This window comes from Vidua macroura, chromosome 2, assembly GCF_024509145.1.
Source record: "Vidua macroura isolate BioBank_ID:100142 chromosome 2, ASM2450914v1, whole genome shotgun sequence".
Classification (NCBI taxonomy): Eukaryota; Metazoa; Chordata; class Aves; order Passeriformes; family Viduidae; genus Vidua; species Vidua macroura.
Window position 1 is genome coordinate 23,842,015 of NC_071572.1, and position 21,238 is coordinate 23,863,252.

Here is a 21,238-nt window from a genome sequence, read left to right on the forward strand (position 1 = left end):
CCTCTAACCTTAAAGTGGCTGAAAATCAGGTGTCATCTCAAAGTTAGTTATCTCAGCTTTACAGTATCATGCTTATAATTGTGAAACCCAAAACCTTTGCAGAGAGGTATTATTCCAAATGATAGTAGACGTATTCTTAGGATATAGTGAATTATCCTCCAGAGTGGCTCCATGCTTCCTGGCAGAGAGGCAGCCTAGATGCCTGGTTTCAACATTTTTGTTTTTCCAATGGCTAATGTTGAAAACAAAGAGTTTCATCCTTTATGCTCTGTTAAGAATCTGTAGAGAGATGTATACTATGTTAGTTTGAAGATAAATATCTGTGCTATTTTTGTGTACCAAACCAATTTTTTAGTGCTGAAGAGGAGTAGTCAATAATGATCTATTGTAAAATGCAGGCGAACCCAGTGGGAAGAAATGACGATGTCCAACTCCAGTTCAGAAGGCTGAATGATTTCTTTATTATAACTATGCTATAATACATTAATATACTATATAAAGGAAGATACTAAAACTACATACCTACTTTTCTAACTACCATATCTAACTAACAACTTGTGACCCTGTTCACGAAGAGTCCAGACACAGGTGAATTTTATTGGCCATCAGGCTCAAACAATCCTCACCAGAATCCAGTCAAGCAATCACCCCAGGTAAACAATTCTCCAAACACATTCCACATAGGAAAAACAAGGAGCAGAAATAGAAACTGTTTTCTCTTTCTTTCTCTCTGTGCACCTCTATGAAAAATCCTGAGAGAGAGAGAAATGTGCTTGCCACAATGATCCACATGTACCTTTGCTTTATTATATATATTGCATCCATTCTTCATCAACTCTCTAGATGTAAGAAAGTAATCTGAGGTGGAAAGTTCTTAATCTTTTTGTAGTCTTTACAATAGTTCGTAGTAACTCTTTGTGGTGGCCATATTGCTTTGTGGCCATTTCTCAGAAGAAAACTATTCAAAAGCAGACTCAAAGATGATGAACAAACAGTTATAAATAGATGTGTTTTGTCAGCAAATCTAGTTTTGCTGGTTGAAATTTAAATTACAGCATTGATTTCTGGAAGAACACTGTGAAGAGATTAATTGAAAAGTAGGAGAGGAAACAAAATTTAGTAGTCAGTATATTTGAAAGCAAACCTGGCTTTCTGCATCGCACTCAATCTCATCAGTGAGGTGTGGGTAGCACAGGGCGGGGTTGCTGTTATTCCTCTTTGTTACTCCTCTTGTCTTGCTATTTTCTTGTGCTTTACACAGGCCCTTCACAAGCTGCAGCACCTTTGAGGCCATACCTGCTCCAGCACAGTTCCTTGGCTATAATTGACCAAGTAAATTAGCTGAAGGACAGAATTTTAGTAATGTCATGGAGTTATTTGAAGGTTGACCATTGCAGCAAACCTAAGCTCTATGCTGGAAAGTTTTGCCAGTCTTAATTCTAACGATACATTCAAAAGAAAATTTATTACTCCACTGGCAAAAATACCAGCTGAGAATACATTAATTGACGTAGTTTACAGTTCAGAACATTACATTGGCCATATCTGTTTAAAAGTGGCTTTAGGCTCATGCTGTGGTCACAATGATCACTGTACTTCTACTCCAGTACATCTGCCTGTAGAGCACAGATAGTGCAGTCATCTAAGCAGTGATAAATAATAAAAGATTAAGAACTTATTCTCAAAGTAATGTTAACTTAATCACATTGTACATTTTCTGATGCATATTTAAGTAAATATTAATTATAGTAATGATGTGTTTCAAAGTCAGAACAAGAATGTGAAATAAAATTAAAATAGATGTGTTCAAGACAGCAAAACAGAAAAGAGATTCAATTTTTCTTACGTTTCAATTCTTATTTTCTATGTAACCATTTATGTAGAGTGCCTTTTAATTATTCTAGCGTTTTCAAACACTCTTCTAATGTTTAATCTATTCTGAAGTTTCTTTTATGTAACTTTAAGAAGTTTTTTAGACTGAAATTTCAAAGATTATGCACTTTACCTGTGTCAGCTGGCTTAGAAATTGTTTGAAGCATCTCAGAATTGCCTGTGAAGGATTACAGGAATTTCCTCCAACAAAAGCCATAAGCTCGAAGGGCCCATGAAAATATTACTGCAGATTTTGCCTTGATATAATTCTCTTATCAACTTAGAAAGTGCCCAAGAGCTTCCAGTATTGATGATAAAACTTCCAGTTATTTCATTGTCAGCTCTTATGTTTCATATTATTTCCTTTTTTTTCCTTTTAAAATGACATGGTAGAGGATGGCAATTTACAGAAAACCTCACTTTATCTAAAAAAGGTCCAATAAAAATGCACACTATTTCAAATTAATTCCATACATGAAGGCTTCTTTGCATAAAAATTAAAATTTCTTCCATATAACATCCAGTATTTTTTCTAGTCAGATAGGCAGATAGAAAGTCCTACCACATTCAAATATTACCCTAGATAACACTTCTTCTTGTCTACTGTGCAACATTATTTTGGCATAAGTCTTCCTTTGTGGTTAATTATTTATTAATTATCCATTAATTATCCATTAATTTTCATAAAAGAAGACAGTTCATGCTAATCTACTTGCCTACATTAACATAAAATCTTCCCTTGCACTGTTCTATAGTTGAGCTTTCAGAGGCATTGCTTGACTTAATCTTGTGACTAGTAGAAATACTTCTCTAAAGAGCCAGTATTTTCTGGAAACATTTTATTTCAGTTTATTTTTCATACTATCTTCTTGAACCTGAGTTAGAATGAATTGTTGGAGTAATTTTTGTTTTAATATGAATTATTTGTCATCCTTTCCATCACATGAATTATATTAATATCACATAAATATGTGTAATTTAAAGGCTATTCTTGTGTATATCAGTACATGAAAGGTGCCTTTCAAATTAGGTTATTATTATCCTCTTAAGTTCAAAATGCATCTGTCAAAACAGTAGGCCCTCATTTTTCCCCACACTTTGCAGTGGTTTACAACCTACTTCTCCTTTTGTGACACCTGAGAGGTTTATTTCGTTGTGAGGAGTTTATAGCTGAATTTTAAGAAGTGTTTCTAATGTGTGTTGTGTAGTTACCACAAAAGGGCAAGACTGAATGGGTAAGGTTCAACTTCACAGCAAAAAAACACTAGATCTTCACAATTTAAAAGAAACATCACATTGAATTTTGCTTACACTTTCTTAAAATCTTTCTTTGTCTGTAATTAGAGAAATGTGCACAGTTTTGCATAGTAGCAAAGGGCTACTTAGAAAGAAATCTTCATATTTAATTATGTTTTGCTCAATTCTGAGTCTGGGTAAAATGTGAATTAATATTTGTCATTTATGTTTGTGTCACAGGTGTTTAATTTCTTCTACAGTCTAATCACTAACATGTCTTATTCTAATTGCCAAGTTCTGCTCTGCAGTTCATACTGAAAAAAATGAGGGTACATCTTTTGTCCATGTGACATTTGATAAGTTTGTCACACAATTATCTGTAGTAAATCTAAGCAGTAAATAGAAATTTTTATTTTCATCTATATTCCTCTAGATATTTTACATTTAAATATCTGAAGCAAAACATATTGAGGCAAAAAACATTTGTATTTCATTATAAATTTAAACTAATTCTTTCAATATTTGCAGACTTACAGTTTTATGAAAAGTTTTGTTTGTCTATCTTTTATACAGTGGGAAACTAGTTTGTCTTGTTTTTCAATTAATTCTGTCTAGAAGGTGTTTTATACTTTATTTCTAAAATTATGTGTGTATTTCAGTTCTGTTTCCAAGAGCAGCTCTTGCCCCACATTGCTCTCAGTGTTAGCTATGAGTATTCATTTGAGTTAACAGTATAATGTTTGTTTTTTTTTTTTTTTTATAATCATGATTAAACTCAAGTAACTTAGAGTAAATATGAGATTTATTTTAACTAAGTTTGGGCTTTTTTCCATAGTGGAACACACTATTTCGACATTCCCATATTGAGTCTATTGAGTTCACATTTGCTTTCAAAGAAATTATGTATGCATTTTGGCAAGGAGCTGATGTACACTCCATGAGATTGCCTCATTTGCACTGTCAGAATCCAGGCTATTATTTTTTAATATATTTGTATTCTCAACTCCTACAGCTGATTCCTTGCTAATTCCTTGGATGTACAACTCTGAAAAATGATCCAAGATTTTGGCATTGCCGTTTTTCACACGTTTTTCATATTGTCTGAACCGCCAGTAGGGAAAACAAGTCCATTTGTATAAGAATAGTTTAAACTTTTATGTGGATGAAGAGTACTAAACGCTGCTTGAGTAATTTCAGAAGCCTGCTATTTGCTTACTTGTTTGCTTGGTTATTTTTACCTTAGCACAATTTCAGAGATGCTTCTGGTCATAAAATTTATCTTGCATATTGCTGGATTAAAAGTAAGATAAAAAGTGATAGAATTTCATTTTAATAACTGCAATGGCAATATATGTCTTGTTACGTTTAAACGTACTATTTTTCAAAATAGTGTTGTGTAGTTTAACTTTGCTTTTTAAATTCAGTTGCAAAACTGGTTATTGATTTGCCAACCTAGTGCTGTCACCAGCAGATTCATGCATATTCTCTTTGTCTTGCTCAATTCTGCTTCAGAAAAGACTTGCATAAAGGTGAATTTTAAATCAAAGTATGTTGTTCTGTGTCTTTGGGAACAGACCAGCATATGTGAACAGTTTGCTTCTCATCAATTTCTTTTCAGTACTTGGACCAGGAGCTTGTGTTTCAGCCCTGAGTTGTATCTCAGTTCTGTGCTTGTGCCATCCACATTTGATTGCCTGTCATCTTCAGTAGGAGTCTAATTGCTTTATTGATTCTCTTTGTAGCAATCCCCTGGCTTTGCCGATTGCCAAGCAAGACAGTTTGCTGGAGAAAGATACCATGTTCAAAGATGCAGCTAAAGGCTTATGTAAGCAGCAATCTCAAGACAGTGCATCTGAAAATATCACTGTGAACACCACAACCAAACTTGAGCAGGTAACAGAATTCAGAGTCTTGAAATTTTCATTAGTGCTTAGGTCTGGAAATTGTAACCTTAATGAAGCTGAAGACCATAGCATTTTTTCCCCTCACCATACAGCGCTATCATTTGCACTGTGGAACCTTGTCACCTTGATCACTCCCTGCAGTCTGTCTGTTTCCTGTGCAAATTGAACAGCTGCTTCCTGCCAGCTACTGTCAGGGGCTGTGGGGAGGGCTTGGAGCCCCTCAAATTCTATTCATGGATGACAACAGGGGAGGGACCACTGTTGGTGCTGCCCAGAGTGTGTGCTTGTCTCAAACTTCGAGTTACAAAAGAAACACAGCCTAGGAGACTGAAAAAACAGAAAGAATGTCTAAGGAATATCAAGTTGAGAAGTAAACAACTGTAATTCAAAGCTAGGAATTGCCAGATTTACAGCTGCAGTGTTAATTCCCTTTCTTGTGGTAATGCATTAGAGTATCAGTACTGATTATTTGGATACACTTCACAGTTTTCTCTACAGGAGGAAAATCTCATTCAGTATATAGGAAGAATGCAAAATGAGACAATTATCTATTGCTTATAAATCTAGCACATCCCAGGTTTGAATGTTTAGGACTTAATTTTTTTTAGGTTGTTCTTTGTGTTTGGTTTGGTTTTTGTTTTGTTTCGATTTTTTTGTGATACAAAGGGGTTTATTTTCTGTTGCATGCATTTGGGAAACACATATTCCAGAAATATTTAGCCATTTAAGAAAAAGCTACTTTAGGATCAAGGGAGGGGAGAGGGGAGCATTTCCATTAAAAATAATTTACTGTGAATTTGAAGCATAACAAAGGAGCAAGATATTGGTTTGATTTAAGCCAAGTTTGGTTCAAAGAAACTGCATCTCTAGCTTGGCAGAAGAAGGCATGCTCCTCTGTTTTTTATTTGGATGTGTTTCAGAGGAATGGCTTGATCACATGAGATCAATCAGTGCATCCATATGTAAATGATATGAGTCAATCTGTGAAAGAACTTCAGCTTTGGAATCCTGTGGAGTGCTCAATTCCCTATCCAGTCAGCGGATACCACAACATGTTTTGCACTTGGCTTACATTTTGTTTTCATGTCATGCAGTTTCTGATGTTGCTGACTGATGTGATTTGATGGAAATAAGCACTGCTGGTCAGAAAAGTGAATGCTTGCAACTCTTTAAGGAGGAATCCTCCTGTAATTGTAGGAAAAGAGAGGGGAGTGTTTAGCTTACAGTCTTGCCAAGAGTATTGCTTGCTTCTAGATATTCAACAGAAGTGTGTACAAGAACACTGATACTTTCTGCCTGAATAATTTTGATGTAAGCCTAGCCAAAATTATTCAGGTTTTCATTATCTATAAGCTAAACCTTTGCTTTATAGTTTGTGCACTAAGACATACACACAAACTGATCAAATTAACAGATTAATTTCAATCTTCCAGATGAAAATGAACAAACAGAAGTCTTTATGCTGATAATTTCATTGTCCACCATGACCTTGAGTCTCTTCAGTGACCCAGGGCAGATTTACAAAAGCACTCCTGTTGTTTCACTGTTTACTACAGTGGAACTTCCCACAATAGTTACAATTCAAAGACAAGAGAGCAGACTTAAAGACGAATCTCTTTTAGCTCTTTCATTTGAGAAATTTCTGCAGGAAACAGTCTGAAATTCTGCTCTAAACTAGCCAGGAGTCTGTATCCTATGTTTTTTTAGGAACAGGGAAAACTAGAAAATATCTGTAGTTGTTGAATTTGGAGTGATGCTCCTTAGCATGGAAGGATAGGAAGAGTCCTGTCTGAGAAATTATCAATAACATGGGATAGGTTAGAAATGGTGCTATCTTTAGTGGGTTTTTAAATGACTGCTTGCATTAGAAAAGAATTAATACAACTTTTCAGTTGGCAAGGGCTTAATGAGCTTTTGCTCTCATGAAGGAGAGTAAACTACTTTAATTACTTCAGGAAACAGTTAAATTTTAGGAAAGTAAAGAGTCTCTAGATTTTGTCAAATTAAAATATGTAATATTTTTTTCTTTTGATGCAATTGTGATCCTAGAAGTAGAGGGATTGTATTCTTTACTACTTGCCATGCATTAAGAACTGTAGGTAAATGTGTATCATATCTGTATTTATCTTAATAATATTTAGACTTTCATTTCTAAAGATTAAATCTATCCATTTAACACTTTATTATGATCTTTTAATTTCACAATTTGGGAAGTTAGATTATTTATTAAATTTTATAATAAATTATTATTATAATATTTATTACTTATTATAGTTAGATTATTTATTATAGATTATTTATTTAGAGCTGATATAAAAGGAAATATTTGAACAACCCCTTCCCGCTATTCCTGCCTTTTGGGTATCTTAATTCTACTGAGTTTCTAATGAGTTGTCTTTTATTCTTACTAGTTGCATTCAAACTACATTCAAAGTAATCATGTTCTGTTTAATTTTTCAATAGGTTATGTGGAGTCATTATGTGGATTTTATGTTCGTATATTATTGAAATATATCAGGATGATATTTTGTATGCTTTATGTCAGAAATTCCACACATTCTTAGGCAATATGGCATGCAGATTAGGCCTTTATTGGGGGATCAAAAAAAAAATTCATCCTAGCACATTTCAGACATGCATTTTTAATAGAAAAAGCCTGTAATTTTCTAGTTTGGAAAGAAATAACTGTTCAAATTTATATATTGCTTCAGGTTTATATAATTGCAAAAATGCTGAAAAAGAGACTTAAGAAAATATTATTTCCCATGTAGATTTTTATTAATTGAAGTATAGGAGATGGGGATGAAGTGGCTACTTCAATAAAGCATTTTGGACCTTTCTTGGCTTGTATTAGCTTTTGCTTTTTTCCTAGGTAAAAGGTGTTCTTTGATCATCAGTAATGTCAAGATCTGTGCTGCCAAACAAAGAAAGGAGCATGAATAATTTTCAGAATTTTATTATATTCTCAATTTATCTTCCTCTCATCTGGAAAGGATATTTTTTGATAGCAGATTCAAATTAATGGCTTGAAATTGAATTACATGCTTCATGCTGCAAATAAATACAAATTAAATATTTTTTCTCTTAATTGAATATTTTTTTAAAAAAGAAAATTTTCTTATAGTTCTTGTTTATGTATTGTTGGCCACATGAACTGTGTGATAGAGTATCCTCTGATGCCCTTTTGATAGTTCCAGTATCAGTTATGACACAAATAAGGCTCAGCTGTGCATAACATAATATTACACATAAGAGCTGGAATGTATATATATTTCAGTGACACAAGTATGTAAAAAACTAAATAATATATATATATATATAACTATATATAACTAATAATATATATAACTATGAAACTATATATTGCTAAAGACTATTATATGAGCAGATTCTGAATGTTGTTAAATATATGCAATTGAATAGAGTAAATAGAAATCTTCATTGTAAGCATTGCACAAATCTAAAAACTAATCACTCCCAGAGACATAGTTATATTGGAACATATGCTGTATGTATGGCTATTTTTGTTTTTATGTCTCATAATATATACATGATGCAATTAATGATAAGCAGATGGATGCATTGAGCTAAAAAACACTGTATACTCAGAAAAGTGGATGAGAATGGAAGTTTAAAGTGCTCATAAATAAGATATTAATAAGGTACATAATGTTATTAAGTCAAATCAGTTGTGAGTTTAAGGGATTTAGAGTATCTTATTTCTATGTGGCTATTTACTTCTTGAACTATGGAATTTGATGCAATGAGTCAGGTAGAAAATGCTGAAACTTCAAATCTTAAACTTTGTAGAAAAAAGTTGAAAATATTTTTATTTCCTTACTTGGAGTTTTACTAAGCACTTCACATTTCTAACCATACCTACAGAATGAGCATTTTTGGTCATGCCTAGATTATGAAATAAATGCAAGCCAATGCCTGCTTGCTGGTCTAGGGCTGTGTGGGATGAGTCCATAGACATCTGTAAGGCAAAATTTTTCTCCCTCCAGAGATGGGGCCATGTCCAAATGACCTATGGAAAATTATTATTTTCATGTGACCTGAATGATATCCAGGTTTCATTTGCATGCATGCTAGCAGATAGGAAGCAGGAATGTATAAAGAAGTGTGTTAAAAGTTCAGAAAATATGGAGAATCCCAGGGCAGTACTTTTATCCAAACCTTGCTTTTATTTACAGATACCTAGCAGAGGTTTAGTCTTAGATAGATTAAAAGAAGCTCATTCTATGGCACAGATATTCTGAGTTTTGATAGCACACAGTGAAGGCCGATTCCTGTTTTATTCCTTCATGCCAGGTGAGCACACTGCTAAGGAAAGGACACCACAGACTTGTCTCTCTACTCTCTGTCTACAAGACACTTAAAAATATCATGGAATTCTTTGGTTATTTTTTTTTTCTATTCCAATGTACATCATCAAAGACAAATGCCAAAATGTAATTTAATTTTTTGTTTTGCCTGCCAAGTGGAATTGTTGTTTTTGAGTCAGCTGTACATCCAACTGCCATGATTAAAAACAAAAAGAGCAAGAAATGCCATCTTCTGTGTGACAGAGGAATCTTCACTTTAATGGGGTGAGGAACAAACCTCTCCAATAGGTAGACAATCAATGCCTTACACCTGTAAGGCGTAGGTAGTGAAATCTGAGTATCAGGTTTTCTGAACTTGACTTTGAACCCATGGCAATTGAGCTGCAGCTTAGAAATTCTGTGTCAGATCTCCAGTACTAAATACAAGTATCCATAGTCTTTGGGCTCTTCCCCATGACAGAAGCATGCTCCATGTTCCCTCCAGTATCTCCCAGTCTGCTTCTGATTCTGATCTCCTGTCACTGGCAAAAGCTGAAGGTGCTGAAGTGTTCACCAAAAAGGGCAGTGTCTGCTTTTCTCTTGAGTCTTCATTTTAAGAAGAACAATAGGAGAAAGAAATTTCATCTTGATTGGCCATTCTTAAAATAGACCCTGAGTTATTATAGTAAATTCTGAACAAAATGTTTAATTCTATTGCTGTTCATGTGAGAATTTTCTGTTTCTGGGTATTTTGCTGACATAAAAAAATGAATCAAACTACATTTTAAGCGTAGACCACTATTTATAAGCACACTGCTTAATGTGTCAGTGTTTATCTTGTTTTTAATCAAATTTCCATTATCACTGATTCTTTCTTCTTCTGTCTCCTATCTCAGTCTTTTAGATCTTTTTTGTTTCATTAGGTTTTTACTTACCCTTGCAGAGTTTATATTATTCACCCTAATCTCAAAAGTGTTAAACAATTTTACTCACCAGTTTAGACTACAGTGGACTATTCTGATTATCTTCTGGTTTCCATAACAGCACATTTTCAATTTCTTACTAATTTACTTCTATTCTGCAAGAAAAATTCAAGTACAATTTCAAATTCCATATGATAAAGAGTGGTCTGAGAGCTTCGTTAAATCCTGCAAGAAATACTTTACAAGTCCAGTAACTAATTTCTTCATTTCTTCTTCTATAAACATTTAATGAAGAGAGCAGGAAAATTGCATTTGATCCAAGAATCTTTATGGGTTTAAGGACTGCAAATGGCACTCTGGTATCTTCTTAAGAGCCCATCAGACTCATGCAGTTATACACCATAATGTTGACAATAATTTTTATATGCTTCCCTTGATTACAATTAATGATGTGGATTTATCAGGAGTCACAACTTTCCAATTTCCTAATGCATTTTTTTCCCATAAATTCTAGTGGTCTTGGTTTATACTGTAAGTTAGAATATTATGATAAAGAATGATTCATTGTGAAGTTGCTTTATTTCTCTAATCTGTGTTTTCTAGATCAAGCTAATGCCTCCAGCTCCAAATGATGACCTGGCTTCTCTGAGTGAGCTAACAGACAGCAGCCTGCTTTATGAGATTCAGAAGCGTTTCAACAATAATCAGATATATGTGAGTTGCTATTCACCTATCAACAGTAAGCTTTCAGAAAAGACCAAATGAGAATATGAAAAATAGGATTACTATCATAACTACTAGACAGTAACCTGCCTCGAACTCATGACTAGTTTTAAATAGATGAGGGCATGTGTGTGTGTAAGCCCTGCAGTTCCTCGAGTTTGTGTAGGAAAAAGGAGAAAGAAAAAATAAAATATCACTTCAGACAGGTTTGAATGCAATTTATGTGTGTTTATTTCATGGAGGAAGTAAGCTGGTAAACATTGATGAACATACTTGTCACAAATGAGTGTTTTAAGGTCACTTAGATCACAGTGTGTTTGGGGCAGGGGTGTACCACCATGATTTGTAATCTTCCTTCTCAAACCACCAAAAGATACTTCCATTTTCACTGCTATGTTAATTTAACAGAGCATAATTACTGGAAATGTAAAATAAATTTAGATTTAAAAAGCTTAGAATTCTACATGGGAGTTTTAATTATTTATTTCTTCCAGCATCAGAGAAATAATCATATAGTAGGGTTAATCATCTAGATACCAAAAGAAATTTTTGTATCCCTGTCCATATCTTGCCCATAACTTATTACTAACTTACTAAACAGCTGAGTGGAGTGTAAATGTGAAATATGCATATTATTTTAAAATATGTAAGTTGATTACACTATTTTGACTAAAGGAATATGGGGAACTGTTATGTTGCTGTGAATCCATTTGAAATTATGGGAATTGCAATTTTAGGTGTTATGACATTCAATGGTAAAAAAAAAATCTGGGGTTTGGAATCATGGATCAAATGCTAAAAAATACTCATTATATGAGTATTTGTTTTTCTTTATCTCACTTTCAAATAAGATACCAGATAACTTAAACTGAATTAATGAAGATTCACAGAGGAAGTCTTTTATTTTAAGATACTGAAGATTTCATCTGAAAGAATCTTCTACTCTGGAATTCTCTTAGCTTAATAGAATTTTTAGGCAGTGATCACTAGTATTCTGCTCAACAGCAGCCACTGTGCTTTGGTAGAGTGTCAGCATCAGTGCTGGAGATGCTTTCATCTTGACTTGGTTCTTAGACTTAGAAGGAAAATTCCTTGGGCTCCAATTTCAAGCCAAAGTTCTCATTAGCACTAAACACTTCCGGCTTCATGTTCTTTTTGAAGCTTTATAAAGTTTCATTCTGCTGGAAAACCCAACAGTGAAGTCAAGGTGGGTGAGAGAAGGGAAATAAATTGATGCATTTTAGAAGAAAATCAGTACATTTACTATGAAAGACTATATTTCCCACCTCCCCAGATCAAAATGCTTAATCTTGAAAAAGACAACACAACTAGAACTGTTCACATGATGCTTTACTGTCTGACCTCTTCAGAGACAGAAGTCTGGCAATTTTTGTATTCTAATAGCAGCAGCTATTTATGTGGAGTGAAAAGTATAGCAGCAAGAGTGGCCAACAATCTTGCACTTAAATGCACATTGTAGAATGGTTTGAGTTGGAAAGGACCTTTAAGATCATCTGATTCCAACCTTCCAGTAATGGCCAGAGGCATCTTCCAGTAGAAGATGTTGAACTCAGGGCCCCATCCAGCCTGTCCTTACACATTTCCAGGCATGAGGAATCCTCTGGGCAACCTCTTCTAGTGCCTCACCACTGTCACAGTAAACATTTTTCTCCTAGTAGCTATTCTAAATATTTTTCCTTTCAGCTTAAAACCATTCCTCCTCATCCTGTCACTACAATCCCTGATAAAGAGTCCCTCCCTATCTTTCTTGTAGCCTCCTTTAGGTATTGGAAGGTTGCTCTAAGTTCTCCCTGGAGTCTTCTCCAGCCTAAACTGTCTCAACTTCCTCAGCCTATCTTCACAGCAGAGGTGCTCCAGGACTTTGATCATCTTTATGGCCCTCATTTTGTCCTAACAGGTCCATGTCCTTCCTGTGCTAGGACCCCAGAGCTGGATGCAGTGCTCCAGGTGGGCTCTCACCAGAGCAGAGCAGAGGGGCAGAATCCCCTCCCTCACCCTGCTCCCCATGCTGCTTGTGGTGCAGCCCAGGCCACAATTGGCTTTATGGGCTGCAAGAGCACAGTGCTGGTTCATGTCCAGCCTCTCATCCATCAATAGACCTAAATATGAAATAGTAAAATCTTGCAAACCTGCAATCATTAAATGATTTACTCATTCTGATATGGTCAGGATAGTTTTTCTAGATGCATGCTCATATGTTCCTATACACATACACTTGCATAAACACTTGTATATGTATCAATTGTTCAATCTTACCCCACAAGCAACATATTTTACTGTATTGGCTCTGGATAACCAGTATAGCATTTCTAAATTATGTCACCTATTCCATAAAAAATCTCTTGAGGAGCTTTTTTATGTGGTAGGTGTGCTGGGAGTTAGACTTAATGTTCCTTGTGGTCCCTTCCAACTCAGCAGCTTCTGTGATTCTGTGACTTTTTTTTTAGTTTAGCAAGTGGTAAGTTACAAATTAACTTTCAAATAATCTACCAATAATATATGTAGTGCAATTTTTCTCTGAATAATTTTCAGTTTTGAAGAATTCAGTTTTATTACAAAAATACTAATTAATTCTGTTCAAAATGTAAATTTAGATCTCAAATTCAAACCGTGGAGTTAAAAGCTCAGAACTCATGAATTATGTTTAGCATGTTGTTAGCTAGATTTAAGAGGCTTTGCTGAGAATTCTTTTTGGAAGAAAGCCTCCTTAAATTTTTAATTTATTACTTAAAAAAGTAATTATGTCTTCTTTTTTTCAGACCTACATTGGTAATATACTGTTGCTTGTTAACCCATTTAAAGAACTTCCTATTTATTCTACCATGGTAAGCATTCTCTTTTTAAAAGTTTGCGAATATTTTTTCACAATTCATTTGACAGTCAAACCCCTAAAATTAATTAATGTATATGCTCATTTTATGTGGAGAGCATCTCAGTTTTAGTACTTTAGCAAAACCTTAAAAATTTTTTCCAAGGTACAACTATTTTTATCATGTCTTATTGGTAAGACAGCCATTTTGATAGCACTTTGAATGATCAGGAGTTCTTTTGGTTGTTTAAAAATAGTTCCTGGTGACGTTGGTGTTTTCTGCTGCAGTCAAGCTTATAGAAATAGATGCATATTTCATACAGTGGTTGTTTGAGTTCACACCCCCTTGCCCAAAGCATGATTAAGGAGATAATATTCTTGGATGGTGCACAGAGGCTCAAAATGTCTGTCTGTGCTCCACACCAGGCTCCTCATCTGGGACACTGCAGAGAGCAATGCACTCAGCACCAGCTGAGCTCTGCCCTGGGTTGGGCACAGGGAAGGGGCTTGTGCCAGGCACAGGCAGCATTTCGGCAAGGGGGATCGAGCCATATGAAAGCATTCAAGTGTTTTGATCTCTCCTTCAACTTCACCCAGACATTTTAGAGATACAGTGTTAGTATAACTTAATTTATCCTCCCCTCTTATCTTCTCATTAATGCACGGAGATCACAGAGCTCAGCCTCCCTGACAGGGAATGTCCAAATATGTCTGTTTAACTTACAAGAATTATAAAAGGTTAAAAATTTGGTAAGCCAATTGTAATTGTGCTGTATCACGTGGCTTGGTGTGTAACAGTAGTAAATCTAAGAGAAAGAAACGCTGTGATGTTCGTGGTAGAAGCAGCAGATTCAAAGTACAGAGTCTGAATTTATTTCAGAAATGGAAATCATCCATCATCCCCAAAGTTTTAGATGATGGTATTTTTTCCTGTCACTGTGTATTTTATATTAGATACATGATTTTGTGAGAGAACTGAGAAGAGGAAGAGTTTATATATTAAAATGCTTCCCGAATGTTTGTTGCATCTTTACTTCTCTGTGATAGATCTATTTAATTAAGTTCATCAAGAGACACTTTTTGTCCTGTAATTGTTTGGGTCACCTTGGATAATAATTGCTTTCACTCCATCTTGGTAATCTACACACTATTGTGTATTATGCAGGTATTTCCCAGATGATCAAGAAACCATGGTTGTAAAACCACTTTGTTTTTGAAATGCTCCAGTATACTGCAGCAGCTTAGCTGATATTGTATTAAAGTCTCTAAGTGTTAGATGGTCTATGTATTAAAGTAATAAAAAGTGAAGATGTCAATTCCTCACTAAATGCTGACATGCTATATGGTGTGGCTCATTAGTTAGCCTTTTTGTTTGAGGTATGTCGTTTGTTACCTGTCAAAAAGAAAAGGAATGCAAACATGTATTGAGCATGATACTATTTTTAAAACAAGGATGAAGCAACAAAAATATTATCATATAAATCTTTTAATAACAGTGACATTTTATGTTTCCTTTTTAAAAAAATATTGTATATAACTTCTTGACAAACAATTTTGTTTTGTGCACTGATAGCCCACACTTTGTTCCAATAGAATACTGCTAAAATAAATATTTTATAAGAAATTATTCACTCTGAGATGACAAAGAATCACACATTAATGGACACTGATGTACTTTGCCTCTTATGAAATTCCATGCAATTGCTAGATGATAATGTTATTGCATTTTTACATGGAAATACACTGTACAACTACACTACACATTATAATAGCATTATACAAGGAGCATGCAAGTACAACTTTGAAGATATTTTAGTGACTGTAGAAGTGCACTAAAATGCACTTCTACATTACATTCCTCCAGAATTTACTTCTTCCTGATTAGGACAAATACATTCTTGAAGTTCATATTAGGAAAATATGTAAACTTGCAAGATTTTGAATTAAGCATACTTTTATGAAGGTTTTTCTTTGTACTTTGTGAAATTCTGAAATGATTCCTGGACAATTGATGTAGATTTAGTCTTCTTTTTTTCCGGTAGCCCTTAAGGCCTGACTGAGAATATATCATGGAGGATTCATTCAACTTCACTGTTGTAGATACCCCAGGACTGAATAGTTTGATATCTAAATAAATAAGTCAGTCTTGGGACAGAAAGAGGTGATACATCAAGATACTCTCAGGGAAAAAAAAAAAAAAAAAAAAAAAAAAAAAAAATTTGATTTACTCAGGCTTTAAGGGTAGTGTGTGTTGCCAACTATGTGTGTCAGGAGTTATTCTATATTGCAGAGAGAGTATTTGTAGGAGACTGCTCTGTCATGTAATGAATGGATTAGTTTATAAATTATTCCTTTGATTTCTATTTTAACTTTTCATGGGATGTTCATATTTCATTTTGTAAATTTTCAAGTCAAGACACTGAAAAACTAAAAATGTAAGGTATTAAAAAGTAGCTTACTAGGTTTTGTTTTACTTAATGCACAAACCAGTACTGTTAAGTCCTCTAGTTATGTTTCATTTTGTATCTTAATTAGACCTTCTGTGTTTAAAGCTCTATTTTATGTAATAAGATCTTCATAGCTGTTGTAAAGGTATCACTTCTATACATAGAAATATTCTGTTCATAATGCTTAGAAAGCTTTACAAAAGACCCAAGATTAAGGAGGTGAAACATAACTGTTACTAAATGTGTTTATAATTTTAACTTTCTACAATTTTTCAGGTCACCCAGCTTTATTTAAGTAACTCTGGAAAACTGTGCTCCTCACTTCCCCCACATATATTTTCCTGTGCTGAAAGAGCTTACCACATGCTATTCCAGGAGCAGCGTCCCCAGTGCTTTATCCTCAGGTGAAAATTTATCTTTCTATTAATTAATTTGTACCTCCTGCCTTTCAGCAGTTTCCCTTGGGCCTCAGCAGTTGAGATTTCCATTTTATTTTTTCTCTAACTGATTTTTTTCTGTGTACTGATCTCTGTATCATATGTTAAAGCAAAATAGAAATGAAAAAGGTTTAATTGCATCTCAAGTTCATAAATTCTCTTGGGCAATTGCCACTCCATGTAGCTGCATCTAATTAGGAACAAGAGTCAATGGTAAAGAATTCAAAACCGCTGTGTATGTTTGCTAATATTACATGAATCAGGATTAGAAGTAGAATCTATTGACAAGAAAAATGATAAATCCTTGACTAAATTATAAGCCTCTGTGGTGATGTGCCTGTATTGGAGCTTGCACTCTGCCTCACGTTTTTGTGGCCATAAGTTTGTTCTTTAGCTCTCCAAGCTCAAAATGGATTTTAAAATGGATTTTAACCTTTGACCCTGACTCACAGTATTGATTCAATGTTAAATAACTTCAAGATTGTGAGTAATTGTATTAGTAATGTGTGAAAAAAGTTTCATCCAAATATGCTGGTTTTATAATTGTGAAATTTGGCATTCACCTGGAACGTTTTAATCCCCAAATCTATTAATCCTTCTTTTCTCAAACTCTTTGAAAACAGTGAATCTGGTGAATTTGATGTAGTCAGTCAAAGAAATGTGTTGCTCAGTCTCATCACTTTTCTATCTTTTCACCCTCTACTTATTTTCATATCTTGTGAATCTTTAATCTTAATATCCTCCATGGGATTAGAGACTCAATGAGATTGTAAAAGACCTTTGAGATCATTAAGTCCAACCTTTGACTGAACACGAACTTGTCAACTAGACCATGGCACTGAGTGCCATGTCCAGTCATTTCTTGAACACCTCCAGGGATGGTGACTCTCCCACCTCCCTGAGTAGCCCATTCCAGTGTCTAATCACCCTTCCTGCAAAGACCTGATGTCCAACTGTCCTGGTTTTGGGTAAAAGGGTTCTTCTAGAAAGTAAATTGGGAAACGATTTCTTTGGCGAAAAGTGGAAAAAAATTGTTTATTTTTGTTAAATTGTTCAACAGGCAAAGCATTCACTAGCACAAAATATGAATAATATTAAGCAATAAAATCTCTTGCCAATATGAAGAGATGACAAACTCAGTCTCCTATCAGCCCCTCCAGCGCTGGAAAAGCCACGGCCCAGGCCTGGCCCGGCCTGGTGGGCCACAGGTGCGAGCTGCTGGTGCTCTTCTGGGTGTTCAGTCTAGAGCTGGTTTGAACAGTTCCAAGAAAAAGAAAAAACAACAGTCCAGGGAACTTCTCTGGCTCAGCTAGCTAAAACTAACTAAAAGCAAGGAGAAGTCTCTCTCACCATCTGTCTGTGCTGCAGAAAACACAGTCTAGGAGAAGGATGCGGGGGAGCAAACGCAGTCCCTGATTACAAACTCTGCGCTTCTTCTCTCCCCCACTTCGCTCTTGGAACTAGTCTTAAAGGTGTAAAACTTATTTCTGGGCTAAACAGATGAATGGGGATATGAGCATCATAAAGTCACTCTAGGGCACCAACTTAAACCTCCCCTGGTGCAGCTTGAGGCTATTTCCTCACTGTTTTTTTTCAGTTTGTAGCAACCCAGCTTTATTCATGTATGTTAAACACCAAGAGCTGTCTTTGTACAAACTTCTACTGGAAGTTACAGATTAAAATAATATTATTAGTCATGTTCTTAAATAGCCAGTAGGTGGACTTTTCATTATTAGCTTCCTTCTGACTGCATTTTACTCCTGCTTTTCAGGATATGAAAATACATTAAGCACTGACAAGATAAGTAAAGAGCTGTCTAGGGAGCCTAAATGTAGTCCTGTTAAAAGCTAAGGATCCTTAGTAAATCAAACTAAAGATTTATGGCATGCTGATTGCTAATTTGTGAGTCAAAGAGTCATAATGAATACATAAAATGAAATGGTCTATCTTGTTAACAGCCAGGGAGGGGTGTCAATATCCAATGATACTGTTGTGACATAAATCACATTTTTAAGCCAAATAATCTGGAATGGAGAGAAGTCCTGTGTTTTACAGTGGAATTCATTGAAAGCTTTGGATTTCCTCAGTTTAGCATCAACAAAAGCATTCTGTTCAATTTAATATTTTTTGAAACTATAATTCTATGTATTTTAAATGCAGTGGGCTGCTGCAGTACAGTTACATATTTTTATTGAAACATTGTTTAGAAATACACTGTCCAATTCAGCTTAATTTTAGAAATATAATTTCCAACTAACATGAAATATTGATCAATTACAGATAACATTACTGTAAATGCAAAACTCATTATTTTGTATTTAACAGTTTTGCTTGTGCTATATCTGTGCTATATTTATTTCAAATCTAGAAACCTCAATCACTGGGAGCAAGACTCAGTGTCTCACTTACCGACTCTGAAAATGGAGAAGAAATAGATTATTCTGACCCCCAAAAGTGTGCGAACTTAGTCACTCTTCCCTGGATATATGTTACTATATTAATGGGAATTTGGAGTAGTAATGCTCCCTACAGTACAATAAGAGATTTATTTCAAAAATTCATGCAGAACAGCATACCTGTCTTCCCTTAAATCTGATAGAAATCTTATACGAACACATCCTGTCAGCAGTTTTCCATCACTTCTGATTAAAGTTCAAGTGCTGCAGGAGTAAGGTTTTTTTGTTAAGTATGATATGAGTGAGGTATCTTTGGTCAGAATTGAAAATGAAGCACAAAAAATAAAACCCCGTCATTTACAACATCTGTAATGACAGCTATATTGCTCCTTACATGTTTTTTATTTTGAATAGATGATTTATAGAATTATAGAATTCATCTAAATAGATGATTTACAGAATTTCTTTATAATGGGACTGTTGTTTACCAAACAGTAACGATCCAATTATGATCCACTGTTTTGAAATCATAAAAGTATAGACAAACCTGCCTAAGACGCAGAAACTGGGGGTAAGTGAGTACTTCTCAGTACTTGCAGAAAGTATTTCTTAAAAATTGCCCGGGGTTGGCTGTTTTCTGACTCTTTTACCTGGGCTTCCTTGATTAACTGCTTCCATGTGGTGGTTCTGTCTATTTCCAAGTCCCCCTTCATGCAATATATATGATAATAGATGATAATCCAAATGCTGTGGATTTGACAATTGTAGATTCTTTATTTTCCCTGAGTGTATTATGGCTCATGTTCTTTGCTTCACATGACTTTGGTATTTTCACACTTTCAATTGGTCTTTTTCCTAACAAATTTAGATTTTAATTTTTTTTTAAATTTCAAAACAGAACCCATTTTTTTTAATTATTCATAGTATTTGAAGATAGAAAGATTTGAGCTCTAATTAAAGTTGTACTAACAAAATATTTATAAAGCAATAGTAGGAAACAGGCCCTCCATCAGCTAGTTATAAAGAAAAGCTGGAAAGACAAAGGAGGAAGAGTGAGAAAACTTCATGGACTCCCTAACTAAACTTCATGTTTCTTCCTAACATCTCACCTAAAATTTCCCCTCTTTCAGTTTGCACCATTATTCCTTGTCCTTTCACTACAGTTCCTGACTAAGAGTCCCACTTTGGCTTCCCTGTCGGGGGTTTTGCTTCCTTCCTCCATCCCACCACTTTTCTATTGTTTCTTTCCACCTTCATCATTCTATTGCCTTTTACCTTATCTACTTTGGTCACTTTCCCTGTCAGAAATTCTCATTCTTTTGAATATTTATTCCATATCACAAACAAGAAATTACAGTGATCTAGATAGAACCACTAAAGTCAGAGTGTATTGCAGAAACTGGGCAGGTTGTAAAATCAATCAGCTTTTTATTTTCCTTCCTGTTCCTTTTGTATTTTCTTTCCATTCTTCCTACTGTATTCTTCACTTTCCATTTCTTCTGATTTCCCATCATTACCACAAAAGTAATTTCCCTGTCTGAAAGTAAACCAGGCAGCATTAGTGAGCTCCTTTGCTGGACAAAAGATAAAGGAAAACATAAAATCTGTGCTATAAGTACCTTCAAAAAGACTTGAAAGCATTAGATTTGATTGGTTTGACCTGTGGTACAAGACAATGTATCTAGACAGCTCTGACAGCCTTCATGTACATAGACAGTCAGTCAGTCTATCTCCTATGTTCTCTTCTTTATTTGTCATCCAGAAATCTTCTGTTATTTGAAATAAAGGTTTGATGGAGGTACCTTCAATCCATTCAAACAAAGCTAGCAGAAAATATAAATAATATTTCAACTGTGAAACTAGCACTAATTCCTCCCTCTCTTCCTTGCCTGTCATCTTGCAGTGGAGAAAGTGGTTCTGGGAAGACTGAAGCCTGCAAACAGATAGTGAAACACCTCACTTGCAGAGCCAGCTGCAGCAGAAATACCTTTGATACAAAGATAAAACATGTAAGTAGCATTCCGACCACTGTGTGGAATGAAGTAACACCTTGGCCTTTTGGATAGACAGAGATATTTGAAATGTATGGAAAAAGGTGTCAGCTCTGTAGAGATTCATAAATGGCTTGTTTTCACCTTTGAAGTCAAAGAAAGTTTTTTTCCA

The 21,238-nt window shown here is 34.8% G+C and overlaps 1 protein-coding gene across 1 annotated transcript in view; it reads left to right on the forward strand.

Moving 5' to 3' along the window:
* Positions 1-21,238, forward strand: part of MYO16 (myosin XVI) — a 354,523-nt gene that overhangs the window by 182,282 nt on the left and 151,003 nt on the right. The window contains exons 10-14 of the mRNA XM_053971244.1: positions 4,851-5,001; positions 10,846-10,956; positions 13,746-13,811; positions 16,519-16,646; positions 20,979-21,084. Coding sequence (XP_053827219.1) covers positions 4,851-5,001; positions 10,846-10,956; positions 13,746-13,811; positions 16,519-16,646; positions 20,979-21,084 — 562 coding nt within the window. The remainder of the gene's footprint in view (positions 1-4,850; positions 5,002-10,845; positions 10,957-13,745; positions 13,812-16,518; positions 16,647-20,978; positions 21,085-21,238) is intronic.